Here is a 14,307-nt window from a genome sequence, read left to right on the forward strand (position 1 = left end):
AGTTCTCTGAAGATGTCCACGCAGTGTGCAGAGGGAGTCAAAAAAGCAAACAGGATGTTAGGAATCATTAAAAAGGGGATAGAGAATAAGACGGAGAATATATTATTGCCCTTATATAAATCCATGGTACGCCCACATCTTGAATACTGTGTACAGATGTGGTGTCCTCATCTCAAAAAAGATATTCTAGCACTAGAAAAGGTTCAGAAGAGGGCAACTAAAGTGATTAGGGGTTTGGAGAGGGTCCCATACGAGGAAAGATTAAAGAGGCTAGGACTCTTCAGCTTGGAAAAGAGAAGACTAAGGGGGGATATGATAGAGGTATATAAAATCATGAGTGATGTTGAGAAAGTGGATAAGGAAAAGTTATTTACTTATTCCCATAATACAAGAACTAGGAGTCACCAAATGAAATTAATAGGCAGCAGGTTTAAAACAAATAAAAGGAAGTTCTTCTTCACGCAGCGCACAGTCAACTTGTGGAACTCCTTACCTGAGGAGGTTGTGAAGGCTAGGACTATAACAATGTTTAAAAGGGAACTGGATAAATTCATGGTGGCTAAGTCTATAAATGGCTATTAGCTAGGATGGGTAAGGAATGGTGTCCCTAGCCTCTGTTCGTCAGAGGATGGAGATGGATGGCAGGAGAGAGATCACTTGATCGTTGCCTGTTAGGTTCACTCCCTCTGGGGCACCTGGCATTGGCCACTGTCGGTAGACAGATACTGGGCTAGATGGACCTTTGGTCTGACCCGGTACGGCCATTCTTATGTTCAGTGCGCAAGCAACTCAACATGAGCTCCCATGGTGATGCTGGTGCCAAGAATGTGAGAACGGCCAGACTGGGTCAGACCCATGGTCCTGCTAGCCCAGCATCCTCTCTGACCATGGCTGGTGTCAGATGCTTCATACGGAACAGGGCAATTATGGAGTGATCCCTCCCTGTCATCCATTTCCAGCTTCTGGCAGTCAGAGACAAGGGATAGCTAGAGTATGGGGTTGCATCCCTGATGATCTTGGCTAACAGCCATCGATGGACCTGTCCTCCAGAAACTTAGCTCATGCCTTTCGAACCCAGTTATACTTTTGGCCTTCACACCATCTCCTGGCAATGAGTTCCACAGGTTGACTCTGCCTGTGTGAAGTATTATTTTGTTTTAAACCTGCTGCCTTAGTTTCAGCAGGGGACCCCAGGTTCTTGTCTTATGTGAAGGGACAAATAATTCCTTATTCACTTTCTTCACACCAGTCCTGATTTTATAGACTTCTATCATATCCCCCCTTAGTTGTCTCTTTTCCAATGTGAACAGTCTCAATCTTTTTAATCTCTCCTCATTGGGAAGCTGTTCTATACTCTTAATCATTTTGGTTGCCCTTCTTTGTACCTTCTCCAATTCTAATATATCTTGAGATGGGGCGACCAGAACCGCCCGCACTATTCAAGGTGTGGGCGTTCCATGGATTTATATAGAGGCAATATGATATTTACTGTCTTATTATCGATCTCCTTCCTGAGGATTCCCAACATTGTTTGCTTTTTTGACTCCCGTTGCATACTGAGTGGATGATTTCAGAGAACTAGACACAATGACTCCAAGGTCTCTCTCTTGGGTGGTAACAGCTAATTTAGACCCCATCATTTTTTATGTATAGTTGGGATTGTGTTTTCCGATGTGCATTACTTTGCATTTATCAACATTGAGTTTCAGCTGCCATTTTGTTGCCCAGTCACCCAGTTTTGTGAGATCCCTTTGTAATTCTTCACAGTCAGCTTTGGACTTAAGCATCTTGAGTAATTTTGTAACGTCTGTGAACTTTGCTACCTCACTGTTCATGCCTTTTTTCAGATCATTTATGAATATATTGAACAGCGCTGGTCCCAGAACAGATCCTGGGGTGACCCTGCTATTTACCTCTCTTCACTATGAAAACTATTTATTCCTACCCTTTGTTTCCTGTCTTTTAACCAGTTACTGATCCATGAGAGGACCTTCCCTCTTATCCCATGACTGCTTATTTGGGCCTTTGGTGAGGGACCTTGTCAAAGGCTTTATGAAAGTCCAAGTAAACTATATCCAGTGGATCACCCTTATCCACCTTTGACGACTCCCTCAAAGAATTCTAATAGACTGGTGAGGCATGATTTCCCTTTACAAAAGCCATGTTAACTCTTCCCCAATAAATCGTGTTTATCTATGTGCCCGATCATTCTGTTCTTTACTATAGTTTCAATGAATTTGCTTAGTACTCAAGTTAGGCTCACTGGCCTGGGATTGCTAGGATCACCTCTGGAGCCTTTTCAAAAAATCAGTGTTACATTAGCTCCTTTCCTGTCATCTGGTACAGAGGCTGATTTAAATGATAGGTTACATACCGCAGATAGTAATTCTGCAATTTCACATCTGAGTTCCTTCAGAACTCTTGGGTGATACCATCTGGCCCTGGTGACTTATTACCATTTAATTTATCAATTTGTTCCCAAACCTCCTCTAGTGACAGGTCAATCTGGGACAGTTCCTCAGATCTGTCACCTAAAAAAGAATGACTCAGGTTTGGCAATCTCCCTCACCTCCTCTGCAGCGAAGACCAATTCAAAGAATTCATGTAGCTTCTCCACAACAGCTGTGCCTTCCTTGAGTGCTCCTTTAGCACTTTGATCATCCAGTGGCCCCGCTGCTAGCTTGCCTGGCTTCCTGCTTCTGATGTACTTAATTTTTTTTTGCTGTTAGTTTGTGCGCTTTTTGCTAGCTGCTCTTCAAATTCTTTCTGGGCTGCCGAATTTACTTCCTACTTGTCAGCCTTTATGCTCCTTTCTGTTTTTCTTAGGATCTAACTTCCGATTTTTAAAGGACGTCTTTTTGTCTCTAACCACCTCTTGTTTAGCCATGGCAGCATTTTTTTCCCCATTCGGGATATACATTTAGTTCGAGCCTCTATTAGGGTGCTTTAAAGTTCTCGGTGCCGAGCACAGTCAGTTTAGCTGATCCCAGAGAAGACTGAGAAGCGACTTGATAACAGCGTCTAAGCAACTTCACGGCAGCCAAACTGGGTACTAAAGGGCACTTTAATCTAATGGAGAAAAGCAGAACAAGAACCAATGGCTGCAAGTTGGAACCTGACACATTCCAGTTAGAAATTAGGCACAAATATTTACCAGTGGAACAAACTCTCCAGGGCAGTGGTGGATTCTCCACCTCCTGATCTCTTCCAGTCCAACCTGGCTGCCTTTTGGGAAGATGCTTCAGCCAAGCACAAGCGATTGGGTCCCCACAGGGGTAACCCTGGGGCAGTTCCCTGGCCTGTGACAGAGCAGGTCAGACTAGATGATCTAACAGGCACGTCTGGCCTTGGAATCTGAGAGAAATACAGGTTCTGCCACTGGAGTAACAGCCTCTCCCGTGTGCACGGCAGCCAGCCGCACAGGGGCACAGGCCTCGGCAGCCGGCTTCATGCAAAGGGCTGCAGGACAGCACAGCTGCATCCCCAGCCCACTGGGGTTCCCTGGCTCGGCCCCACACCTCCAAGCTGCCCCACTGATTGGAGAGCTTCCCCACCCCTTCAGCATCACGCCGACATAGCAAACAGCCGGAGATGAGCGGCGCAGAACCAGGGCCTGTGTGGGGAGCTGAGCTGAGGCTGGCAGGTAGCGGGTGGGGGGGCAGAGGGACGTCTTTGGGGAGAGGCCTGTGAGTGAAGGGCACAGAGTGGGGCTCAGCTCAGCCTCGTTCCCCACTCCCTGGCTGAATGGGGGCTGGGCACCACGCCCCACGGGTAAGGAGGACAGCAGCACCCTAGGGCCCATTGTACTGGCGCCAGGAGCGCTGCCAGACTGTGGAGGAAGCTGGGCCCTGCGCCTTCTTGGCCTAGGCCTCTGTGGAAGTGCCCAGGCTCCAGTGAGGGCGAAACCCCCAGAACCTCACCGCCGGGGGTCACCGAGCCGACTGGCCCCAATGCATGCTGGGACCCAAAGTCTCCCTGGGCTGCATGTCCATCTCTCGAAGGATTCTCCCCCTGGCAAGGGCTGGCAAGCAGATGCGCCTGGGCCCAGGGATTCCCACAGCTGCTCTGAGACTGGGCCAGGAAACGACCGCTCCCCGCCCCTTCCCCCAGCCACGGCACCGGGACAGGCTGGAGCCCACAGGGTTGGGGAGGGGCAGGAGGCTGCCCCCGCCACACTCACCCGCCCTCGGGTTTCCCCAAGGCACAGGCGGTTTAGTTTCATTAGAGACCAACTTGAATTTGTTCCCCACCCCCTGCAGTCACGTTTACCAGTCTCCGATGCAGATGAGCCACGGACGGGGCCCGACCGAGTCCAGGGTGAGACCCAGCCCCCACCAACGCTCTCACCCCCCCCACAGTGCACACCAAAGCCATGACCCCCCCCCCAATCCCACCTCTCTGCCAGCAGGACATCCGCCCGGCCCCCCATCCATTCAGCCCCCAGGGGCCAATCGACCAAGTCCTTGGGAGAGGGGCGCACTTCCCAGCAGGGGAGAATCCCAGCAGCAGAGCCCCATGTTCTCCCCAGCCCCTAAGTTCATCGGGTGCCAGCTGCACTCCCAGGTCTGCAGCAGCAGCAGCAGATGGGCCGTGTGCTGGTGCATTAGACCTTCTTCTGCTGAGGCCTCACCCTGGGGAACAGCTAAGGGAGGAGAGAGAGAAACAGTGTGAGCTTCCCCACAGCAGCGCCCTGCCAGGGGCCGCGGCGCCGTGAGCTTCCCCCCACAGCAGCGCCCTGCCAGGGGCCGCGGCGCCGTGAGCTTCCCCACAGCAGTGCCCTGCCAGGGGCCGCGGTGCCGCGAGCTTCCCCACAGCAGCGCCCTGCCAGGGGCCGCGGCGCCGTGAGCTTCCCCACAGCAGTGCCCTCCCAGGGACCGCGGCGCCGCAAGCTTCCCCCCACAGCAGTGCCCTGCCAGGGGCTGCGGCGCCACAAGCTTCCCCACAGCAGTGGCTATTGGCCAGTCGTGGTCAGAAGCCTGCCAGTGTTCAAGGGTCCACAGCTCCACCAGCGAGCCTGCCCGCCCCCCAGATCCTGGCTGGAACTGGGGCTCCAGGGACTGGCCGGCTCCCAGCCGTGGAACTGCGAAGTGAAATTGCCATTCTTCTCCGTCTCATGGCAGCTATTTACTGAATAGCTCGGGATTCTTGTCAATTTCACAGCTCTGTTCCAGGAACACCATATAGTCTGGTCTTTCTGAAACCAATTTTTCAGGGATCTCTGGTTCGCCAGGGAATATTGGTAAAATGTATTTTCTGAATCTGAACCAAAGCAAATTAGAAAATACCAAAGCTTCAGGCGAACTGAAATCCCCAGGCCTCGGGCCAAACGCACACCAGCACAGCTAGGTCCATCGGGGGCGTGTAAAACCACCCTGGCCAGTGACCCAGCTCTGCCGGCAATGCCCCGTGCGCAGACAGCGTTGTCGCCGGAGGCTCGGACAGGGGCAGGTTCTGGGGCTCGGGGAGATGGCGTTCCTAAGGCAGCAAGACTCCTCTTATTGTCAGCATATGCTGCGTCTGCGCTAGGGGCTCTGCTGCCATAGCACAGGTCCCCAAAGTGTGGGACCCCCCCCGGGGGGGGTGGGCGTGAATGAACATCCAGGGGGTGCGGCGGGGTCCAGGCCAGCCCCCATTGGGGGGGGGGTGCTACACAACCCCGCTCCACTCCCAGCTCTGAATTGGCCCTGCCTCCAGCCACGTCCCTGGCTCCGCCCCGGCCCTCTGCCCCATGGCAGCCCCCAGCCTTGACTGCTGCTCCATTCCCTGCCAGGCCCCCACCGTAGCCTGGCTGCAGGTGCACTCCCGCTCCCAGCCTCGGCCCCACTCCAGGCTCCAGCCCCCAGACCCACCCCCAGCCCTGCCCGCTTAACCGGGGCCGCGTCCCCCCTCCCCAAGCTGCAGCCCCGGCCCCAGCTTTGGGAGATTGGAGGCACGGACAGGGGTAAGGTGGGTGCGTTTGGGGACCAGTGCGCTACAGGCTTTGCAGTGAAGACACAGCCTAGGTCAGGTCTGCTCCCAGGGGGTTCCTCCTCCAGCCCCGGTTCAGTGCCGGGCCCTTCCCCACCCCGGTGAGCTCAGGGCAGGGCTCACCCCAAAGTAGTTCTTGGGCACGTAGCCCTCCTGGCCGTAGAGCGAGGCCCACCACCAGTCCAGCTCCTCCTGGCTGTCGCGCCGCAGCACGGTGACCGGCTCCCCCTCGCGGAACGACAGCTCGTCGCGGAACTCGGCGCTGTAGTCCCACAGCGCGTACACCACCCCGTTGTTCAGCAGCCCCATGTTCTGCTCCACATCTGCAACGACAGCCCGGCCGGGCGGGGGACACACGTGAGCCAGACGCCAGCACGGGGATGGGGGAGGCGCGTGAGCGAACCAGCTGCCACGGGCTTGGGAGGCGATAGCCAGCACCCCCCGGGGGAGGCCCAAGTCCCTCCGTGGAATAACCCACCCTCCTGGCCCCACCCCTCCTACCAGCCACCGGGGTTCCCCATAGAAGTGTCCCACCCCTTCCCCCCGGGGGGGGGTGTCAAGCCCCGGCCCCCCCAACAGCTGCCCCCACCCCGCCCCTTTGAAATTGACCCCCCCAACCCCCTGCTCCTCCCCATGGCCCCCCCCCCTCACCGGCCAGGTAGTTGAAGCACTCGCTGTAGCCCTCGCGGTAGGGGTCGCACTTCTCCAGGGCCATGCTGCCGTCGCTGAAGGTGGTGGTGAAGATGGCGGCTCCGTGCCGGATGAGGGCCATGCAGATGGCCGTGTCGTTGCAGGAGGCGGCGCAGTGCAGGGGAGTCCTGGGGGCAGGAGGGACCAGCTGACAGGCACCCAGGGCAGTGGGGGGCTCTGCTGGGACCGCCAGCGTGTGCCTGCACCAGTGGGCACGACGGAGACTTGGGGCAGGCAGCACTGGGGATAGGGACGGACCAGCAGCCCAGGCAAGCTCTGCCTCCCCAGCCTCGCACAGAGCACCCACCCACCCACCTCAACTCTGCCCGGGCCCGTGGGGAGCACGGTCTGAGGTGCCGAGGGCACAAGGCTAGGCCTGGCATGCTGCGAGCGAGGGGCAGGGTGCAGGGCTGGGCATCAGGCACTGGGTGATGGGGGGGCATGGGGGCTACAGCAGTGCTCTGAGGTGCCAGGGCTGTGCAGCAGGAGCTCAGGAGGGCAGAGATGGGGCTGCACATAGGGTGAGAGCACTGGGATGCTGGGGCAACGCTGGCAGGCACAGGGCTGCATGACAGGGGGCCACAGGGCAGCGCTGGCAGGCACGGGGCTAGGCACTGGGACACAGGGTGCAGGGCAGCACTGGCAGGAGTGGGGCTGAGTGGCGGAGGGCCACAGGGCAGTGCTGGGACGCAGGGCAACAGGCTGCAGGGCAGGCGTGGGGCCAGGCACTGGGACACAGGGTGCCAGGGCAGGGCTGGCAGGTGCTGGGCTTGGCACTGGAATGCTGGGTGCCAGGGCAGGGCTGGCAGGCGCAGGGCAAGGCACTGGGATGCAGGGTGAAAGGGCAGCGCTGGCAGGTGCTGGGCTTGGCACTGGGATGCAGGGCGCTAGGGCCGCATGGCAGGCCCGGGGCTAGGCGCTGGGAGCAGGGTGCCAGGGCAGCATTGGCAGGCGCAGGGCAAGGCACTGGGATGCAGGGTGAAAGGGCAGGGTGCCAGGGCAGGGCTGGCAGGCGTGGGGCTTGGCACTGGGATGCAGGGTGCCAGGGCAGGGCTGGCAGGCGCGGGGCTTGGCACTGGGATGCAAGGTGCCAGGGCCGCATGGCAGGCCCGGGGCTAGGCGCTGGGACCAGGGTGCCAGGGCAGTGCTGGCAGGCACCGGGGGCACAAGACTGCACCGTGGGCGCTGGCAGGCACAAGAGTGCAGGGTGGGTGCCCGTGGCCGCGCGGTGGGTGCTCACCATCCGTGGCTGTCCATGGAGTTGACGTTGGCGCCCACGGCGATGAGGAAGTCGACGATGTTGTGGTTGGCCCCGCAGATCGCGTTGTGCAGAGCCGTGATGCCCTCGTCGTTGGGCTGGCTCGGGTCGTTGAGCTGCGGGCCAGAGTGGGTGAACTCCAAAAACACTGCCAACCCCCTGTGCCCCCTGCTCCCGCCACACACCGGGCCTGTCCCAGGGGCTGCGTCCATCCCGATCCACCAGAGCAGGGCAGGGCAGGACACTCGCCATCTCCCCGTCCACTGCTGACAAAGGAGCCAGAGCAGCCGCCCAGGGGCCTGCCCGCCGTGGGGTACAGGATGTGCTGGGCCTGCCCATGGGGGGCCCCTTGGCTGATTCCTGCGGGGATCACAGGCTGACAGGGGAGCAGCTTTGGCTCACAAGCTGCAGAGGCTGGAGTCTGTATCTAGCCGGCCAGGCCCCAGCCGGATGAAGGGGAGCAGCGCAGCCTGGGGGTGCACCGGCCCCCAGCCATTGCCTCCTGCCCAGCCGCGCTCAGCAGGCTGGGAGCCGCCTGGGGATTCTGGGGTGGATTTCGGTGGTCCCTGGCAGGCCATGTGGCTGCAGGGGAGTTGGCAGCTCCGGTGGTCCCAGAGGGGAGGGGCGGGGCAGCAGCCTCACCTCATTCACTGCCTGCTGCACCACGTCCAGCTCGCCCGTCAGGGCCGCGTCCAGCAGCAGCACCAGGGGGTTGAGCTGCACCCGCTTCCCCAGCCGCCGCCTCGGGGACGAGAGCTTGCGCAGCGCCGAGCGCTTCTCCTGCAGGCACGCAAGGGGCAAGGTCACGGTGTGGGCGGGAGGGGCCGGAGTTCGGGCTGCACCGACGAGTGGGGGGAGAGAGCTAGCTGACAGCTCCATGGTGCACTTACAGGGCTGGGCGTCGGGGTGCCGGGGCTTGGGGGCGTGTCTGGCTGACAGCTCCATGTTGCACTTACAGGGAGGGGTGCCGGGGCTTGGGGACATGTCTGGCTGACAGTTCCATGGTGCACTGACAGGGCTGGGTGTTGGGGTGCCGGGGCTTGGGGGTGTATCTGGCTGACAGCTCCATGGTGCACTTACAGGGCTGGGTGTTGGGGTGCCAGGGCTTGGGGACATGTCTGGCTGACAGCTCCATGGTGCACTTACAGGGCTGGGTGTCGGGGTACCGGGGCTTGGGGGTGTGTCTGGCTGACAGCTCCATGGTGCACTTACAGGGCTGGGTGTCGGGGTACCGGGGCTTGGGGGTGTATCTGGCTGACAGCTCCATGGCGCACTTACAGGGCGGGGTGCCAGGGCTTGGGGACGTGTCTGGCTGACAGTTCCATGGTGCACTGACAGGGCTGGGTGTTGGGGTGCCGGGGCTTGGGGGGTGTATCTGGCTGACAGCTCCATGGTGCACTTACAGGGAGGGGTGCCGGGGCTTGGGGACATGTCTGGCTGACAGTTCCATGGTGCACTGACAGGGCTTGGCTTTGGGGTGCCGGGGCTTGGGGACATGTCTGGCTGACAGCTCCATGGTGCACTGACAGGGCTGGGTGTTGGGGTACCGGGGCTTGGGGGTGTGTCTGGCTGACAGCTCCATGGTGCACTTACAGGGCTGGGTGTCGGGGTACCGGGGCTTGGGGGTGTATCTGGCTGACAGTTCCATGGTGCACTTACAGGGCTGGGTGTTGGGGTGCCAGGGCTTGGGGGTGTATCTGGCTGACAGCTCCATGGCGCACTTACAGGGCTGGGCGTCGGGGTGCCGGGGCTGGGCGTCGGGGTGCCGGGGCTCTCCGTAACAGCCAGCAGAGGTGACGCTGCGGGTGCTAGCGGGCTCTGGGGCACGGGCGCCGGGGCAGGGCTGACCGGGGTTGCTGCCTTCAGCTCAGCTGTCTCAGTGATGAGCGGCAGGTCGTCTCCCGCCGACGCTGCGTCCTCCTTGCGGCCCCGGTGGTGGAAGAGGCGGCTGATGAGCTGCTGATATTGCTTCTTGTGAGCGGGCGGCAGCACAGGGCCGGGGCTCTGCTCCATGGAGCCGCGGCGCTTCAGGGGCCGGGGAATGTCCGCCAGCACCCGGGCCACCTCCTCGAACTCGGGCACCTTCTGAGCCTCGGGGGGCAGGACAGGCTGCAGGCGGGTGGGGCTCAAGGGGCGAGCCACCTCCTCCGCCTCTGCCGCCTCGCTGCCCCGCAGGATGCTCTCCAGCTCGGGCTCCGTGTCGCCCCCCGCCGGGGCCCCTCGCACGGGCTCCACTGGTGCCTCAAGGGCTGAGGCCCTTCCCGTTGCTGCCAAGAGAGACGCCAGGTCAGCACCCCCAAACACCAACGCCAGTCAGCACCCCCAGACGTGGGACAGCACCCCCCAGACTCAGACCCAGCACAGCACCCCCAGACTCAGACCCAGCACAGCACCCCCTAACCCAGGGCAGCACCCTGAGACCCGGATCCCGGTCAGCACCCCCAGATGTGGGACAGCACCACCAGACTCAGACACCAGTCAGTATCCCCAGACTCAGACCCAGCACAGCACTCTCTAACCCAGGGCAGCACCCTGAGACCCAGACCCCAGTCAGCACCCCCAGACCCATGACAGCACCCCTAGACCCAGGCAGCACTTCCTTCCCCAGATCCGCAGGGGGAACCAGGGCAGCACCCCCAGACCCTCACACCAGTTAGCACCCCCAGACCCCAGTCAGCACCCCAAAGCCCAGAGCCCAGTCAGCACCCCCAGACCCAGGGGGGCCAAGGCAGTGCCCCCTTCCACAGATACACTGGGGGAACTAGGGCAGTACCCCTTCCCCAGACACCAGGCAGCACCCCCGGACCCAAGGGGGATCCCCCAAACTTGCTCACTTCCACTCTTATCCCAACAGCTCGGGGGAGTCCCGGATCCACTACCAGCCCCCCGGCCCTTCCACATATTCAGCCCCCCCTCAGGGCAGGGCCGCCCAGAGGGGGGGGGGAAAGGGGGCAATTTGCCCCGGGCCCCGGGCTCCGCAGGGGCTCCCAAGAGAATAGCTGAGGCTCCCGGCTCCGCCCCTCTCCTGGAGCCCTAGCACATCAAGTGGTGTGTCTCCGGCGGGGCCCCTGAGCCCCGCCCCGCTCAGAGCCGCGTGGGGAGGGGGCGGGGCTGCGAGCTCCGGGCTGAGCTCAGCTCCCTCCGTTCGGCGTGGAGCTCCCAGCCCCGCCCCCTCCCCACGCGGCTCTGAGCGGGGCGGGGCTCAGGCCCTGCTGGAGCTCCCAGCCCCGCCCCCTCCCCACGCGGCTCGGAGCGGGGCGGGGCTCAGGCCCTGCTGGAGCTCCCAGCCCCGCCCCCTCCCCACGCGGCTCGGAGCGGGGCGGGGCTCAGGCCCTGCTGGAGCTCCCAGCCCCGCCCCCTCCCCACGCGGCTCTGAGCGGGGCAGGGCTCAGGCCCTGCTGGAGCTCCCAGCCCCGCCCCCTCACCACGCGGCTCGGAGCGGGGCGGGGCTCAGGCCCCGCCGGAGACACGCTGCAGCTGTTCCGCGAGGCGCTGAGACTCCGGGTGAGGAGGGAGCCGGGGGTAAGAGGCTGGGGCCGGGGGGTTGGCTAAGGGGCAGGGAGTCCTGGGGACAGTCAGGGCACAGGGAGGGGGCGGAGGTTGGGGAAGCGGTCGGGGGCAGGGAATGGGGGGGGGTTGGATTGTGGGTGTTCTGGGGGGGGTGGATAGGGTCAGGGCTGCCCAGAGGGGGCAGGGCAAGAAAGCGCAGGAGCTTCTTTGCTCCCGGTCTTCGCCAGCGGGGGGTTCTTCCGCTCCGGGGCGGAAGGGCCCCCCACTGGTGAATTACCGCCGAAGCGGGAGCCGCGCCGACCTGCAGCCCGGTCTTCGGCGGCAATTCGGCGGCAGGGGGGCCCTTCCGTTCCGGGACCCGCCACCGAAGTGCCCCGAACACCGGGCTGCACTTTGGAGGCGGGTCCCACTTCGGCGGTAATTCGGCGGCGGGGGAGCTCCCGCCGCGGGTCTTCGGGGCACTTCGGCGGTGGGTCCCGGAACGGAAGGGCCCCCCGCCGCCGAAGACCCCGGGCCCCTGGAATCCTCTGGGCGGCCCTGCCTCAGGGCGCCCCATTGCTGAGTGCAGAGCAATTCCCCATTTCCCCCCCGACACGCTGCCCCACGGTGCGAGGGGTCTGACCTCACCCCCACCCTGGGGGGACCAGGAGACCATCAGGCCCTGCAGCAGCAGCTGCCCCGGGTCTCTCACCTTCAGCCCCCGACGGGGCCGGTCGCAGCGGAGCCGGGGCCGGAGAAGACGGCTGCTGGAGCTGGGGCTGCTTCTGTGGGGAGCGGAGGAAGATGGGGGAGCCTGGGGCCCCCTGGGGCGGGCCCTTGGCACTGGAGGCTCCGGACGCCCAGAAGGCGTTTTGCAGCTTGAAGATCATGGAGAGGGGCAGGGGCTTGTGGCGCGTGGCCCGCGTGCCCTGCGGGCTGGGGGGCGGCATGGCGATGCGCGAGACGGGCTGCTGGGAGAACTGCCAGTTGCGGGGCAGGGTGCCCGTCTGGCTGGCGGGCAGCAGCCTGCGGAAGGAGCTCTCTGGTCTGCGCTCGCCGGGCCGCAGGGACACTTTGTAGTTGCGGGGCAGGGTGGCGCTGTGGATGGCGTACGGCTGGGGGCGCTCGTCCTGGAGGGGAGAGAGGGGGCGCCGTGAGCCGGGCAGGATCAGACGCAGTGCTGGGAACACCCCCCGCCCAGCAGCACAGGGGGACACCCAGCCACAAATCGTTGCAGCTTCCACACCTAGTCAGCACAGCCCTGGCTCCAGGGTCCCACCAGCAGCGGGGCAGGACCCACGCAGGGCTGCCAGCCCCAGCAGCTGCCTGCCACCAGATTGCAGCATCTGCCCAGTGCTGGGTGCCCAGCGCAGGGGCGAACTCACGGGCCCAGCTGGCCCCAAACCCCTCCCCCGTCACCCCAGATCAGGCCCAGCTCGTCCCATCCCTGCACCAGTGGCCCCAGATCAGACCCATGGGCCCAGCTAGCCCAGCATCTGACCTCTGGCTGGGGTCAGCTTGGCCTGGTTCAGATGCAGATGAATTCTCTTCACCCCCCAGAGCACGGTGCTGGGACTGCTTCCTCCCCATGTGGTACCACGCTATGGGCCAGCGCAGCCGGCTGGTAGCCCTGGCCAGCACTTACCTTGCCTTGCCCTGCGGCCCCATCCAGGCTCGATTCTCTCCAAGGAGCCAGCTGCAGCCCTGCGGGCGCCTGCCTGAGCCCCGCATGCACGTCTCCTCCTGTGGGAAGGCAGCTGGTGAGGTGAGAGGCTCCCATGTTGTCTCGGAGCCAAGCAACACCCTACTTTCCTGTCCTGCTAGGACGGGGGTTTTGGGGGGCTCTGTGTGGAAATGGAGCTGGCACCCATCATGTGATAATGCTAGGAGGGACCCCCGGCACTGCCAGTTCCCCTGTGGCCTGCCAGGGACCCCGGGCACTGCCAGCTCCCCCATGGCCTGCCAGGGACCCCGGGCGCTGCCAGCTCCCCCGCAGCCACATGGCCTGCCAGGGACCCTGGGCGCTGCCAGCTCCCCCGCAGCCACATGGCCTGCCAGGGACCCCGGGCGCTGCCAGCTCCCCCGTGGCCTGCCAGGGACCCTGGGCGCTGCCAGCTCCCCCGTGGCCTGCCAGGGACCCTGGGCGCTGCCAGCTCCCCCGCAGCTAGGAGCTCCCCAGAGACTGGGAGTGGGAGAGAGAAGTCTGTCCATCCCCCCAGGCCCTCCCCACGGACCCCGGGCACTCACTCTCGTAGCCGGCCGAGTGGGACGATTTCTTCTCGTACGCCACGTCCAGGTCCGACTCGTTCCAGCTCCTCTGGGGCCTTCGCCGGATCACCAGGTCATCTGGGGAGAGAGACTCTGAATGGTCTCACCCGCCCCAGCCCCTGGGTCCTCAGCCCTGCCCTGCCCCCAGGGGGGGCCATTCCAGCCCCAGGATGGGGGATGGGCAGGGGAGACCTCACCAGTGTGACCCAGAGACCCCCACCTCCCCCAGGGAGGTAACTGCCTGTCTCAGCACCGGCTGGTCCCTGCTCTGAGCCAGGGGTCCATGCCCCACCCCACTGTTTACTGGCTGTAAGGGTGAGCAATGGGGCGGGGAGGAGCGAGCAAGGGGCAGGGGCTTGGGGGGGTGGGAGAGGTGGTGCAGGAGCAGGGCTTCGGGGGCGGGGACAGCAAGGGCGCAGGGTCGACGCAAGGGCGGGGCCTTGGGGCAACGGGCAGTGTGAGGGCGGAGCCTCGGGGAAGGGGCGGGGCCACAGTTCAGGCACCCATGTTGGGTGACCAGATGTCCCGATTTTACAGGGACAGTTCCGATACTTGGAGATTTTTTCTATATGGGCTCCTATTACCCCCCCACCACCCTCCCGATTTTTCACACTTGCTGTCTGGTCACCCTATCA

At 62.5% G+C, this 14,307-nt stretch overlaps 1 protein-coding gene across 2 annotated transcripts in view; it reads right to left on the reverse strand.

Moving 5' to 3' along the window:
- Positions 1-3,046: 3,046 nt before the first annotated feature.
- The window catches only part of PPP1R13L (protein phosphatase 1 regulatory subunit 13 like), a 34,769-nt gene continuing 23,508 nt past the window's right edge, over positions 3,047-14,307 (reverse strand). Inside the window, exons 5-13 of one of the 2 annotated variants that reach the window (XM_044989214.1) lie at positions 13,652-13,750; positions 13,050-13,147; positions 12,117-12,534; positions 9,641-10,182; positions 8,558-8,695; positions 7,898-8,031; positions 6,619-6,785; positions 6,091-6,290; positions 3,047-4,642 (exon numbers count right to left, since the gene is read on the reverse strand). In XM_044989214.1, the coding sequence (XP_044845149.1) occupies positions 4,604-4,642; positions 6,091-6,290; positions 6,619-6,785; positions 7,898-8,031; positions 8,558-8,695; positions 9,641-10,182; positions 12,117-12,534; positions 13,050-13,147; positions 13,652-13,750 (1,835 nt within the window). In that variant the 3' untranslated portion in view covers positions 3,047-4,603. Of the gene's footprint in view, positions 4,643-6,090; positions 6,291-6,618; positions 6,786-7,897; positions 8,032-8,557; positions 8,696-9,574; positions 10,183-12,116; positions 12,535-13,049; positions 13,148-13,651; positions 13,751-14,307 lie in introns of both variants that reach the window. The other variant, XM_044989213.1, reaches the window with a different exon arrangement.

Source organism: Mauremys mutica, chromosome 15 (genome assembly GCF_020497125.1).
Source record: "Mauremys mutica isolate MM-2020 ecotype Southern chromosome 15, ASM2049712v1, whole genome shotgun sequence".
Taxonomy (NCBI): Eukaryota; Metazoa; Chordata; order Testudines; family Geoemydidae; genus Mauremys; species Mauremys mutica.